At 43.2% G+C, this 15,766-nt stretch overlaps 1 protein-coding gene across 5 annotated transcripts in view; it reads left to right on the top strand.

Annotated features, from left to right (window-relative positions):
• Window positions 1–15,766, top strand: part of POR (cytochrome p450 oxidoreductase) — a 158,718-nt gene that overhangs the window by 98,243 nt on the left and 44,709 nt on the right. For all 5 annotated transcript variants that reach the window (XM_068264845.1, XM_068264842.1, XM_068264843.1 and 2 more), the window contains 3 exons: window positions 5,556–5,604; window positions 10,910–11,038; window positions 12,672–12,821. In XM_068264845.1, the coding sequence (XP_068120946.1) occupies window positions 5,556–5,604; window positions 10,910–11,038; window positions 12,672–12,821 (328 nt within the window). The remainder of the gene's footprint in view (window positions 1–5,555; window positions 5,605–10,909; window positions 11,039–12,671; window positions 12,822–15,766) is intronic.

Genomic DNA, 15,766 nt, shown 5'->3' with positions numbered 1-15,766 from the left:
AACACTTCATTTCAAATGACAAACTGTAAGACCAAAAACTAATAGAAACAAGAGAACAATGCCCACTCAGGGGCGTATCAATAGCCCCTGCAAACCCCGTTGTGGGAGGGCGGGGTATCTGGATGCCCGCTTCACCTTTCCCTCAACACCCACACCCAGAATAGCTCAGAAAACATTGTAATATTTACCTGCTCCAGCGATGCGGTTGTCCTTTATGCATCACAGCCACACTTTCTCTGCTGCCATTTGCCAGGAAGCCGGTAAATACTACTCCGCTCCCTGCACTACTTTGCAGTGTTTTTGGGGTAAAGTGTGTGTGGGGAGTGAGAAAGATTGGGTACAGTGGGGAGGAGTTTAGATCAAAGGTAATAGTGGGAATAGCAGTAAGCACAATCGCATTGCAGCATGATCAAGCTTCCTAGTGGAAAAACATCTTTCAGGGTAGCAGTGATGTCAATCAGCACTGCTCAGGAGGCCCAGCTCACACTGTATAGCCGACAAGTATATGTAATATCACAAGCAAACTGTTTAAAAGCTTGACACAATTCATGAAACAAGGGGCCACTTCTTTAGGAACACAGTTGCACAAGAGAAGGCAGTATTGTTACAAATGATCAAAAACCTAACCAAGGTCACATGATCCAGTGAACAAGGACCTATCACAAAGGGCAATGGATTTAGTGTAGAGGGAAGCAAAGGAGGGAAATGTCTAGCGGCAAAATGCTAATCTAGTACCTCACTTTTGTGAAATGATGCTTCTGCCATAAAAAATTATGTCTTCAAAATGTTATCATATCATCAGAAGCAGATGAGTTTAGGGAATGGGCAGAGTTGCTGCAGATATTTTGTTTTATACCTGTAGTTTAGAATGCCAGCAGGCAGGCACATACAGTATCACGTGAGAAGTTTTTAGTGACAGTCTGAAGTGCAGGGAATGGCAAGTGGCTGGGCTCCTTCTCGCAAGAACTGAAGTTAGAGGAATATGGAGGCTGCCATATTTATTTCCCTATAAGCAATACCAGTTGCCTGGCTATCCTGCTGTTCCTCTGTCTCTAATACTTTTAGCCATAGGCCCTGAACAAGCATATGCAAATAAGGTGTTTCTGACATTGTCAGATCTGGCTGGATTAGCTGCATGCTTGTTTCAGGTGTGTGATTCAGACACTTCTGCAGCCAAATAGATGAGCATGGCTGCCAGGCAACTGGTATTGGTTAAAAGGAAATAAATATGGCAGCCTCCTTATTCTTCTCACTGCAAGTTGTCCTTTAAATGTTATTTGACATCCGCTTATGAAGTTCTGCCCACATAGGTCTAGAAAAATAGGGGATGCGTAGACTGAAGTTAGTTGTGGATATACCGGCGGCCAGGGGGTAATTTGGGCGCCAGCGGCGTCCGATAATCTTTGATTTTAAACATCACAAAAATAAGCTGAAGGGGCTTTTAGCAGGAAAGACAGAGTATATATCAACAGATATGTCAGGCTATGTGTCTGTTAGGGCTGGGCCATGATTGTGTAAGGGGGTTCAAGCAAGAATAGTTAGGTTTGGTGATAGTAAAATATTGGTAAACTAGGGCTAGGCTCTGGCTGCAACCCCCGCACTGGCTCTCCTCAAAAGCCGCACGCAGGTGTACGCACGCCGCAACCTACTATCATGTTGGCCAAATATTTGTAATTTTACAGATGTTGTACTAGTGGCTATTCCCGGTACCCAGTATCCCTTATTTAATGAGGGAAAGCAATAGAACCTGTCAGGTTTTTTTTTTTTTTTTTTTTATTACTGTCTGTATCCCTTTTTAGGAAGAATTTTTGTGGTTCCTCCATGCAGACTATGCAACAGACCTTGGAATGCCATGCATTGAAGAAGAAATGAGAGGATTTCAGATGTTTGTTTCAGTACTTGTGTTTACATTTGTTTGACATAATGTTATGTGGGTAGGGGTGTTTGTTTAGGGTTGAACAGGAAAGAAATGTAATGCAGGCAGTCTCCTCCTTGCAATCTGCTTCTGTTCCAGGAAACATTTTGAAAGTCAAATTTGTTTGCAAGTCCAGTCATGTATTATACGTGCCGAATAAATGTTTTACTTTTGGACAACTCTGGGTTTGGATATATAGTATAAACCAGCTTCCCTCAATTGTTTATGCATGGAGGAACCCTTCAGAAATGTTTCAGATCTTTGGGAAGCCCAGCATAAAAATTACATTAAACACCTAACAAATAGCCCCCGAATGACAAATGCAGCAACCATAAATTCTCCAATGATAAACGCAGCAACAATAGCCCTCAAAACAAAAACAATAACAGTAGCCCCCAAATGACAAGTGTAATCATCAATTTTCCTGTATGAAAGTGTGCTCTTTATAATTTCCTCTTCATTTGTTTAGTAGACTTCGACTCTTCATGACCATATGTACATGCATGCCAGATATCTGTCAATTGCTGCTTCTTTCAGCTGTTGCATGGACATGTTCAGAGCTTCACATATGCTTTCTATCCATCTTACCCTTCGTTACGTCATCTGTTTTATTTATTTATTTTTTTGCCCTCAATTTTTCCAATCAAGGATTTTTACAAAGAATCTGGTCTTGTCGATCTGTGACCAACGTACCAAAGTATTTCAGTTTTAATAGTAGTATCAGACCTTCTAGTGAACACTCTGGCCTTCAGTATAATAGAATAAATTAATTTGCTCCGAATGCCTCCTCCATTATGACTGTAGTCTTTGCAGTTCCTCTTGCTCCCTTTATAATCAGTGCAGTCCCTGTGCATTTTCTCCTGAGTTTTCTCCTAGGTCAGGCATGGGCAAACTTGGCCCTCCAGCTATTAAGGAACTACAAGACCCACAATGCATTTGAGTCATGACTGTGGCTGTAAGACTCCTGCAATGCATTGTGGGACTTGTAGTTCCATAACAGCTGGAGGGCCAAGCTTGCCCATGCCTGTCCTAGGCAATATTTTCATACTTGTTAATAAAATGCTGTTTAAACCACCGGTAAGAAAATACTCAAAATAATGTTAGTCCTTTTTAAGCTACTTTTTGCTACTTTTTCAATTGCAAAGTGTTAAATATTTGAAATTGTATCTTATATGGGCATGAAAGAAAAAAATATACATACCTGGGGTTTCCTCCAGCCCTCTCCAGGCTAATCATTCCCTCATTGTCCTTCTGCTCCTCCTGGAACTTTGTCCATCTGCCTTGCAAAGCCCTCAAGTCGGACCCAGTTGGCGCCCGTGCAGTCTGGCTGCGTGCGCTCCCCTGTATGGGAGCTTTCTGTACCTGTGTAGTACTGTGCAGGAACAGAATGCTCCCGGGCCCTGCCCCAGGCCAGAGGACTTTGTGGAGTGAATCCCTGAATATCCAGATGGCAAGGGAGTGATTTGCCTGGAGGGGGCAGTAGGATGCCCAGGTATGTATTTTTTTTTTCTTTCATGCCCATCTCGGGTTCCCTTTACATAGATGAAAAATTATCTACGAGGTTATAACTCCTAAGAAAAATGTAATTGCATTTGGGCCCTTGAGTCCTCTTACTCCTTTAGAAGTGTGGTCCATATTCATTCATTCATTGCAGCATATGACTGAAACAATGTTTTGGGCTCCTGCCCTTTCTCAAGTGCTCCAAGCAAATCAAATAGATTGCATTTTGATTGAACCCGAGGGCATGTTTGAGGGTTGGCTGGATAACCATCTGACACCTGGAGGTTCCCACTTCAAGAATGCTTGCTTAGTTGTTCTTTGATATCACAGTGAATGCTACATATGCACTTTCTAAAATAAATGCAGAGCTGCACAGGGAAGATGCTCTCCCACATTAGAACAGGGAAGAAGTTGTAATTCAGCTGGAGAAAGATGCAAAGATACTCTTGTATGTGTTCTATGTTTCCCTTGTATTTGATCAAATGTTATCGCAATTTCTAATGAAAGCACACGTACACACACACACACGTACACACGCACACGTACGCACGCGCACACGTACACACACGCACACGTACGCACACGTACACACACGCACACACACGCACATGTACACACACACACACGTACACACACACACACGTACACACACACACACGTACACACACACACACACACACACACACGTACACACACACGTACACACACACGCACACACACACACACACACACACACACACACACACACACACACACACACACGTACACACACACACACGTACACACACACACACGTACACACACACACGTACACACACACACGTACACACACACACGTACACACACACACACGTACACACGTACACACACACACACACACACACACACACACACACACACACACACACACATACACATACACACACACACGTACACACACACGTGTACACACGTGTACACACGTACACACACACACGTACACACACACGTACACACACACGTGTACACACACACACGTGTGTACACACACACACACGTACACACACACACACACGTACACACACACACACACACACACGTACACACACACGTACACACACACACACACGTACACACGTACACACGTACACACGTACACACGTACACACGTACACACACACACACACGTACACACGTACACACACACACACACACACACACACACACACACACACACACACACACACACACACACACGTACACACACACACACGTGTACACACACACACACGTGTACACACGTACACACACACGTACACACACACACGTGTACACACGTACACACACACGTACACACACACGTGTACACACACACACACGTGTACACACACACACACACACGTACACACACACACACACACGTACACACACACACACACACGTACACACACACACACACGTACACACACACACACACACACACGTACACACACACACACGTACACGTACACACACACACACACACGTACACACACACACACGTACACACACACACACACACACACGTACACACACACACACACGTACACACACACACACACACACACGTACACACACACACACACACACGTACACACACACACACACACACGTACACACACACACACACACACGTACACACACACACACACACACGTACACACACACACACGTACACACACACACACACACGTACACACACACACACACACACGTACACACACACACACACACGTACACACACACACACGTACACACGTGTACACACACACGTACACACGTGTACACACACACGTACACACGTACACACACACGTACACACACACGTACACACGTACACACACACACGTACACACACACACACGTACACACACACACACGTACACACACGTGTACACACACACTTACACACACGTGTACACACACACACGTGTACACACACACGTACACACACACACGTACACACACACACACACGTACACACACACACACACACACGTACACACACGTACACACACACACACACACACGTACACACACACACACACACGTACACACACACAAAATATAGATCTCCATTTTGAAATTAGGTTATGCTTATTATATTATATTCAATTTGCAGGACATCCTCTTCCAGGGAGAGCAGCTTTGTGGAAAAAATGAAAAAAACGGTGAGTTTTATCTTGTGATGTATGTACTTTTTAAACAATATCTGGATCATGTTGGAAGTGTTCATTTAGTAAGAGCAGCTTAACATTTTTCTTGTGCTGTGGAAGCTTCATTAGGCAGACGGGCATGTAAAGAAGGGGATCAACGGTCCTACATCTAAAGCGCCCACAAGTTTGGGCATCGGATAATGCCAAGAGTAAAATATTGGTAACGTTACTGATATTCTACCTGACCTAAGCCATCTCTTGCACTAAACCCCTCCCTCCCTACTTATGCCTGACACTAACCCCCAGCCCTAACCTACTCCTAACACTAACCTCCTCATCTACCATGTGAGGTTCAGCTACATCAGGTTGTCAAGCTCCAGTCCTCAAGGGCCATATCCATGCCAATGTTTAGGATAGACTGAGAAATGGAGAAGTATGTTCTACGTGATGAACCTCACCTTTCCAGATTCAGTCCTATTAATTTAATTTTAGCTGTGCCAAAAAATGTGTGAGGATCTTGGCCCTTGAGGACTGGAGTTGGGCAACTCTGGGCTACAATAGTATCTGTACTCTGTGTGTCGCTATCATACTCCCTCTGCCAATATCGGGGGTTTCAGCCAATTAATAGCTGAACCCCTGGTGCCAATTAAAGCCCTCTGCTGCTATTTAGAGTTTGGCTACAGAAGTTGATGGTTGTTTGAATCTGAACAAAGGAAAGTGTACAATGTTTTTGTTTTTTTTTTTGTTTTTTTTCCCAAAGTGGCGAAACACTATTTGGTGGTCATGCGGGGTTGCTACTTTATAGGCCTAATGATTCTCATTTATTGATAATAATTACTGGAAAAAGTGGCAGTTACTGGAGATGGGTAAACCCCCCTCATTTAAGCTGGTGTCACTTACATAATATGAAGTTTTGAATCAGGATGATATTCGTCCAACGAAGGCTTTTTATAAGCCAAAAGCTCACTGTTTATTCATCTCTAAGTTAGCCAATAAATGGTATCATCCTGATTCAAAAATTCTTGCTTTTACTGATGGCTAACACGGTACAACACTACTGCTTTTACATAATATGGCAATCTAATCACCAGAAGTGTCATAATATCTGCAGGTAAAACACCTTTCCGGTCATTAACTGATTACTTCCATTTTAAAGAGAATCTGTTCTCTAAAATTCTTACAGTAAAAAGCATACCATTCTATTCATGATGCTCTCCTGGGCCCCTCTGTACGGTTTCTGCCACTCCCTGCTGCAATCCTGGCTTGTAATTGCCAGTTTTAGGCAGTGTTTACAAACAAAAGACATGGCATGTGATAGGCTGAGAGGAGCTCAGTCTGTGACTCATACAGAGCCTGCAGGGGGCCTGGAGAGGGTGTGTATAGCTTCTATCCTATCACAGAGTAGCACATTCCTGCCTGAGTGCCTGAGCCCGACAAAGCTGTTAGAGGAAAGAAGATTAGATTATATAACCGAGATAATACAGCCACTGTGCAAATAGGAAAGGCTGCAGTAAGACAGACCACATTAGAACAGGTATAGGAACTTATAGGATAGAAGAAATAAGGCTGAAAATTCTGTTAGTGTCTTTAACCCCCTAAGATCATAATATCTTTACAACTCGGGCAGCGTCTTTAAATTAGGTCAGTTACATGGGACTTGCCTCCTGCTCAGTTCAGATTTTTAAGTCTCTGCCTGGCATTTCAGTGTATAGTGTTGCAGGGAGGAACAAATGTAGAGGTGGGGTAAACGCCCACACACACCGTTACTGTCACCTGCAATGTTTGGCACTCAATAGCTAGGATGACCATTCTGGGTACAGGGTCACATAGACCAATCCCTTGGCTAACATCATGTACTGTTGCTATGTGCGGGGGAGGAGGGATTTGGACTGTGGAGCAGCTTGCATGCAGGGTAAGCAGGAATACAATGCTAACTGCAGATGTCAATGGAAGCAATGCAAGCCTATGAGAATAGACCTGTCCATTCTCACTAGACTATTTGCTGTACAAGTTCTTGCACTTTTTCTGTTCTTTTACCTTCTGTCGCCTTCTTCTGCCTTAATCTATTACCTTCTCGCTGCCAATTGGGTTGACACTTCTGCTGTCGCTAGGGGCAAGCACCACAATACTGATGGAGGGGCCCCAAAAAAAAGCATACTGCTGGGGCTCACCACTGGTTAAAAACAGACCAACAGGAATCCTCCCCTTCACCACTCAGTCCATTAGGGAGCCCTACTAGTATGCTTTTGCTGGGGCTGCCATCAGTGTTGCGGCACTTTTCCACATGGCAGAGGAACCTGAGCGGTGTCAGCAATGGATGCTCCGTTGTATATTCGTCATAGGGTGGAGCTAGCTTTTGAACTGAACAACAAATGAACTTGATACTGCACAGAGGGATGTCTTTGGCTGTTCTATGTAGTTGCTGTTAAAATCATGCAAAGTTTGTAAATCAAGCAGCTAAATTAGTCAACTATCAAAATTTAAACTCGCAACCTAATGTGTAAGTGGCAATTTATTTACCACTATGTTGTCCGGTCATTACAGCAAATCTAATTCTACCTCTGGAAGGACCAGTGCTGAAATGACTGGACTGAAAAATGAGTGAAACATTCACCTCTAGCTGGGAACTTGGTGGTAATGAAACTGCTTTTGACACATAAAGTTGTGAGTTCAATTCTGAGGTTTTTCAACAGCAACTACACAGGGCAGCTCTCAGAGCCCTGTGTGCAGGACTGAGTTCAGCTGTAAAACCGCTGCTGCTGCTTAGGAGAGAGGGATAGAAAAAGCAGTTACAGCAAACAAAGTGAGGAAACGTCTATCCTTTGAAAAGGCTGCTTTCTGATGGGAGAGGAGCTGTCAGATGTAAAATACAATATTTACAAGACTTTTTAAATAGAAAAATCTGCTTGCAAACTCATGTTCTTCTGATTAAGTATGTTAGCAGAGTTGCCAAAATATCAGTATTCTTGCCATACTGCCCCATTAAGACTTTTTTTTTCATAATCAAATGAGTGTAATTTCTTATTATTTAAACTGCTAGTGGGGATAATATACAGAATCTGCTGGTCACAATAATAGGCATGAACTGGATGTGAAGGAGGGATAAGCAGCAACATATTGGGCATACATTGTTTTTTTTTGTTTCCTTTTAAACCATGAGATACAAAAATGATTATAGAAAGGTTACCTTATGTGGGCATGTGTTAGTCCTCATTCAAACTTAAGAACATTGGCTGTTGGGATCTAGAGAGACTATGGGCCTGATGCACAGACGATTACCATTACTTCCGGCAACATGTACTGGGAGTTACGCTATTAGCTCGACCTACAGTACTCGAGTATTGTAAACATTACTACGGTAACAACCGTTACGAACATAACCAAAGTAAGTCCCGGGAGTCCACAGTGGCCATATGCTTTTATTTGTAATTTTGTTAGCTTGCAGAAATCAGCCCAGAGTTATATAAACATTTATTGTATGTCTCAAGCTGAGACATATCTGCATGAATCACTCAGATTTAGTGAAATCAAATATTTGCAGCTTAACATACCAAAAGTTATCTTATGCGTTTCAAATGATTGGAACTCACACCCATTACGCACATCAAAACCTTACATTCTAGTTGGTAAACATTGGAAGCAGACCTGTTGTCTGGGATGTCTACTTAAAGTGAACCCGAGGTGAGAGTGATATGGAGACTGACATATTTATTTCCTTTTAAACAATACCAGTTGCCTGGCAGCCCTGCTGATTATTAGGCAGTCCTCAGCATAAAAGTATTTTTCCCTGGAAGAAATTGTTATCCAGTGACTCTGTTGCAACAACCAAGAGTCAGATTTAAATTTGCATGTCTCTTCCCTACCCTTTAGTGAGCTGGTACAGAAGTATACATTTTCTACAGTGTGCAGAAGTATTCTCTCTAAATAAGCTACTTGCAGATTTTAGATTTTCCTTGGTTAAACTGATCATTCTTGTTTCGGTTGGAAATCTTAACTGCATACAGCTATCCCCACAGCATTGCTGGCCTACTTGTAGTGATATTGTTCGGTGCAAGAAGTTCTTGCAGCATTAAGTCCCCCCTGTCTCCCCCTCTCCCCTCCACCAGAGCAGTACACACTGATTGGATGGGTTCAGAACACCATGTCTGTATAGTGATTATTCCAAAAATGTTGCTCAAAATAATTTTCTGGGCAACACATTCTGTGTACATATTGGCTGTGTGCCACCTGGTACCTTACCCGGTTATCAGCTAAGATTCTTATGGTCAAGTAGGGTTAGTCAGTGAGGCACTAAAGATTCAGTTGATGCTACTTTATGCAGTTTGGAAATTGCTGCATTTGGTCGGTTTCCAAACTGCATACATTCAGATAAAATGAACACAGAAATATCACCATCCCTATTACCAAGTAATTCTATTCTGAAAGCTTGTGTGCGAATGGGAATGCATTCAGCACAGCTACTTTGAGCAATGGTGGTTTAGTGAAACAAACTGCGCCCTTCACAGTTGCAGGCAACAATGAACCCGGCACTGCTGCACTAATCAGCTGTTTATCATGTGCACAATCAGAAAACCAGTTCAGGTAAGTAAGAGACCGAGTGTTAACCCTTTTTGGGGGTGAAAATGTGACCAGCACATTTCAGTGAGTGCCACTAAGCCATAGCTTTATGGACAGCCATGGAAGGAGTGCCTGGCTGCACAAAACAGGAAGTGATTTTCTGATTGATGAAATAATCTATTGTTTGTTATGTGCAGTGTCTGGTTCACTTTTTTTTTTACCATTTACTGAAAGCTCGTGTGTAGTTACATAAGCTGGGCTGTATATTTTGGGCAAGGGGGTTGGGCCAATGGAATCAAGACACTGCAATTTGATCCATTTTCAAGCTGCGTAAATTGCCATGCAATCTGCATCAACTCAGAATGACTTGTATGTTGACCATCCCTAGTTTTCAGTAGCCTAAATGGTCAGAAATGACCTTGAAACTAAGTGATAGCTACACACTGTTGGTAGCTGGTTGGGAAGAACCAGTTGTCTGAACTATTTTCCAACTAGCAAATAGATTCAAAACGTTGAGTTTTCCAAGAAATAATCCTGAAGCTGGTCATACATTGGTGCTTTTACTGATGAGTTAGGAATAAACTTTAGTATTAGAGTGAAATCTAATGGCAAATTAGTATGCGACGTGTATAGCTGACTATAATCTAATGTTGTAATAGGTATGTGTAACTGGCTTGCAAACCATGTTGCCTCATGATTATATGTTCCACAGATTCCCTTCAAACTTTTTTTTTTTCTCCTTTGTTTTTTTTTTTGTGTCTAGGGGAAAAATATAGTTGTATTTTATGGTTCTCAAACAGGAACAGCAGAGGAATTTGCCAATCGACTTTCAAAAGATGCTCACCGTTATGGCATGCGTGGTATGGCGGCTGATCCAGAAGAGTTTGAAATGGTGAGTGGAGATATCTGAGCTCTAATTATGGAGCTAACTCAGAATGCTGCAGAACGTTCATTTCCGAGTAACTGAGCTGCAAATCGCTGGATTTGCCATGGGACAGCCGTTCCCTGGATATACATGAGTTGAATTTAGCAATGTATGATTGATGAGCTAAGTCTTTCTGTATTTTGAGCTGAGAATGTTGGCTATGCTAAATTGGCCAAAAAAGCCTCCATTGAGCTGAGTTCACACTCGGGCACTTTCTGCCTGCAATTCATGCTTTGTTAATCGCTGGTGATTAGCAAAGCCCTGCTGCACAAATAACCCTATGGAATTACTTACACTGCAGCAATTGTGGCACGTTTGCGATTTCTGAAGATCGCAAATGTGCTGCATGTAGCATTTTTGTAGCGATTGTCGTAATTATCATTCACTTGAATGAGAATCACAAAACTCTATCGCTGAAAAATTGCCAATTGCTGGTTGTCAGGGGGCTCCAGTGTTCCATCTTGAGATGATACCTGTAATGGGCACTGTTACTTCCATACTTCCCCCGAGCCTTTTTTGTCCATGAAAACCTTGATAGAAACATTAGACATTTGTTACTCAGTTTTTGTGATAGTCTGATGTATGTAAAGGTATCTACTATGAAGTGCGCTGATCCCTGGAGGAAGCAGCTATCAACCGTGTTTTGTTTTTGTCTGAATGAGTCAGCAGAGCGCCACTTGCATGCCTGTACAGGGGTCAATGTGCAGACTGAAGAGTCTGGACCTGCCTGACAATTCTCTCAAGTTGGCAGGTAGCTTAAAGTGTAATGAAGTCCATTTAATGCAACTCTGGTACCATGGTCCATATATAAATAGTGGATGGCTGGATGTTCTGCATCACCGAATAGATGTAAAAATGTTTTCAGGGAAGGATATACAGGTCTGCTTTCCTTATATCTGCAATTTAAAAGCTTTATATGTTATTTAGATGTTATCCAAAAAGTTTGGTTGAAGGTTTCTTGAGGATTCTTGACCCATAACTGCTCACAATGTAAGTAAAAGCAAAACCGCAGGATACAATAACTCCCTTCATGATGCTGCATCTTCCAGTCAGCAAAATAAAATCTTCTCATTTCACTAGCAAAACAAAAAATAAATGATTTTATCATAGAACAGCTGTAGGATTTATTTAAAATATCAATGTAGTAACGGTTGGTGCCATTTTTGGTGTGTTGCCTGTAGCTCTGCTTTAAGACCTAAGAAAAAGAGAACTATGCATCCAAGTAGCATGAATGATTAAAAGCAGCCTTTTACACCAGCAGTACTCAGACCACATTTTCTCATGGTAAACAAAGCAGTCAAACAATGAGGGGCAGACAGACCTTTCCATTTGTCACTGACAGCACTTTAACTTGTGATATATGAGAACTGCAGTAGCAGCTCCAACATTGTCAGAAGGCTTGTTATGTTTATAATGGCCCTAGCACTTGAGGAACAGAGTATCTTATTCCAGTACAAATGCAAATGGAGCAGCACATTAAGAAGGAGAGCTGGCTATGTGCCCAGCCATATGGTGACAAGATTGTACAGGACTAAAACTTAGTGCCATTTGTTTAAGTTTTTCATTATACTAGTGTATTCTATGTATGGTCTTACTTTAGGCAGATCTGAGTCGTCTTACTGAAATAGAAAACTCCCTTGCTGTCTTCTGTATGGCCACGTATGGTGAAGGGGATCCTACAGACAATGCTCAGGATTTCTACGACTGGCTTCAAGAAGCAGATGTTGATCTTTCTGGTCTTAAATTTGCAGTAAGTGTTATGTAAATGAACAATAGGGGAATTAAATGAGAAAAATATGAGAAGTGTTATTACTGACTATTAAAAGAGTAACCAAGCAGCTCAGGGTGACCCAAACTACTAAGAATGTATAGGGGGATAAAAGGAACCAAAAAGCCCTCCTACTAAAAAAGCAAAGCTTGGTGTAATTGCCTTCTTAAAACAGAAGGAAATTTGCAATAATTCAGTTATAAATGAACATTTGTGGTTACCCACAATGCACACCTACTAAATATGCAAATTATCCCTTTTTGCCCTTGTTAAGCCAAGCAAGCATCCAGATCCGCTGGTTTATAGCAAGCTATAGGCTTGCTATAAACCAGCGGATCTGGATAGGCTTGCTATAAACCAGCGGATCTGGATGCTTGCTTGGCTTAACAAGGGCAAAAAGGGATAATTTGCATATTTAGTAGGTGTGCATTGTGGGTAACCACAAATGTTCATTTATAACTGAATTATTGCAAATTTCCTTCTGTTTTAAGAAGGCAATTACACCAAGCTTTGCTTTTTTAGTAGGAGGGCTTTTTGGTTCCTTTTATCCCCCTATACATTCTTAGTAGTTTGGGTCACCCTGAGCTGCTTGGTTACTCTGTTGTACTCGTCCAAGCCCTATCTCATACAGCCTTATCAATCCCTGCCATGTACTGATGAGGACCAAAAGTCCGAAACAGGCTGTCTACATGTGGGTTTGATATGGCTGTGTAAAACTTAAAGCTATAGGCTTGCTATAAACCAGCGGATCTGGATGCTTGCTTGGCTTAACAAGGGCAAAAAGGGATAATTTGCATATTTAGTAGGTGTGCATTGTGGGTAACCACAAATGTTCATTTATAACTGAATTATTGCAAATTTCCTTCTGTTTTAAGAAGGCAATTACACCAAGCTTTGCTTTTTTAGTAGGAGGGCTTTTTGGTTCCTTTTATCCCCCTATACATTCTTAGTAGTTTGGGTCACCCTGAGCTGCTTGGTTACTCTGTTGTACTCGTCCAAGCCCTATCTCATACAGCCTTATCAATCCCTGCCATGTACTGATGAGGACCAAAAGTCCGAAACAGGCTGTCTACATGTGGGTTTGATATGGCTGTGTAAAACTTAAAGCTATAGGCTTGCTATAAACCAGCGGATCTGGATGCTTGCTTGGCTTAACAAGGGCAAAAAGGGATAATTTGCATATTTAGTAGGTGTGCATTGTGGGTAACCACAAATGTTCATTTATAACTGAATTATTGCAAATTTCCTTCTGTTTTAAGAAGGCAATTACACCAAGCTTGACTATTAAAAAGGCAAGACTGAAGTAATAAAAGTCGACAGGATTTTTAGATTTGAGAGCTGTAAAGCTATCACAGGTCATTTTGCTTGAAATATATAGGGGAAAACACTCGCGTACACGCACACACTCGCGTACACGCACACACTCGCGTACACGCACACACTCGCGTACACGCACACACTCGCGTACACGCACACACTCGCGTACACGCACACACACTCGCGTACACGCACACACACTCGCGTACACGCACTCGCGTACACGCACACGCACTCGCGTACACGCACACGCACTCGCGTACACGCACACGCACTCACGTACACGCACACGCACACGCACTCACGTACACGCACACGCACACGCACTCACGTACACGCACACACGTACACACGTACACACGTACACGCACACACGTACACACACTCACGTACACACACTCACGTACACACACTCACGTACACACATGTACCCACACGTACACACATGTACCCACACACACACACATGTACCCACACACACACATGTACCCACACACACACATGTACCCACACACACACACACATGTACCCACACACACACACACACATGTACCCACACACACATGTACACGTACACACACGCACCCACACACGTACACACATGTACCCACACACACACACACATGTACCCACACACACATGTACACGTACACACACGCACCCACACACGTACACACACGCACCCACACACGTACACACATGTACCCACACACGTACACACATGTACACACACACTCACGCACACACACTCACGCACACACACTCACGCACACACACATGTACCCACACACACACATGCACCCACACACGTACACACATGCACCCACACACGTACACACATGCACCCACACACGTACACACATGCACCCACACACGTACACACATGCACCCACACACGTACACACATGCACCCACACACGTACACACATGCACCCACACACGTACACACATGCACCCACACACGTACACACATGCACCCACACACGTACACACATGCACCCACACACGTACACACATGCACCCACACACGTACACACATGCACCCACACACGTACACACATGCACCCACACACGTACACACATGCACCCACACACGTACACACATGCACCCACACACGTACACACATGCACCCACACACGTACACACATGCACCCACTCACGTACACACATGCACCCACTCACGTACACACATGCACCCACTCACGTACACACACACACACACACACACACACACACACACACACACACACACACACACACACACACACACACACACACACGTGTACACATACACACACACGTACACACACGTACACACACGTACACACACGTACACACACGTACACACACACACTCACGTACACACACTCACGTACACACACACACTCACGTACACACACACACTCACGTACACACACACACTCACGTACACACACACACTCACGTGCACACACACTCACGCACACACACTCACGCACACACACTCACGCACACACACTCACGCACACACACTCACGCACACACACTCACGCACACACACTCACACTCACGTACATACACACACACACTCACACTCACGTACATACACACACACTCACGTACACACACT

This window comes from Hyperolius riggenbachi, unplaced genomic scaffold (assembly GCF_040937935.1).
Source record: "Hyperolius riggenbachi isolate aHypRig1 unplaced genomic scaffold, aHypRig1.pri scaffold_181, whole genome shotgun sequence".
In the NCBI taxonomy this organism is placed as follows: Eukaryota; Metazoa; Chordata; class Amphibia; order Anura; family Hyperoliidae; genus Hyperolius; species Hyperolius riggenbachi.
This window is presented reverse-complemented; position numbering and strand designations above follow the sequence as displayed.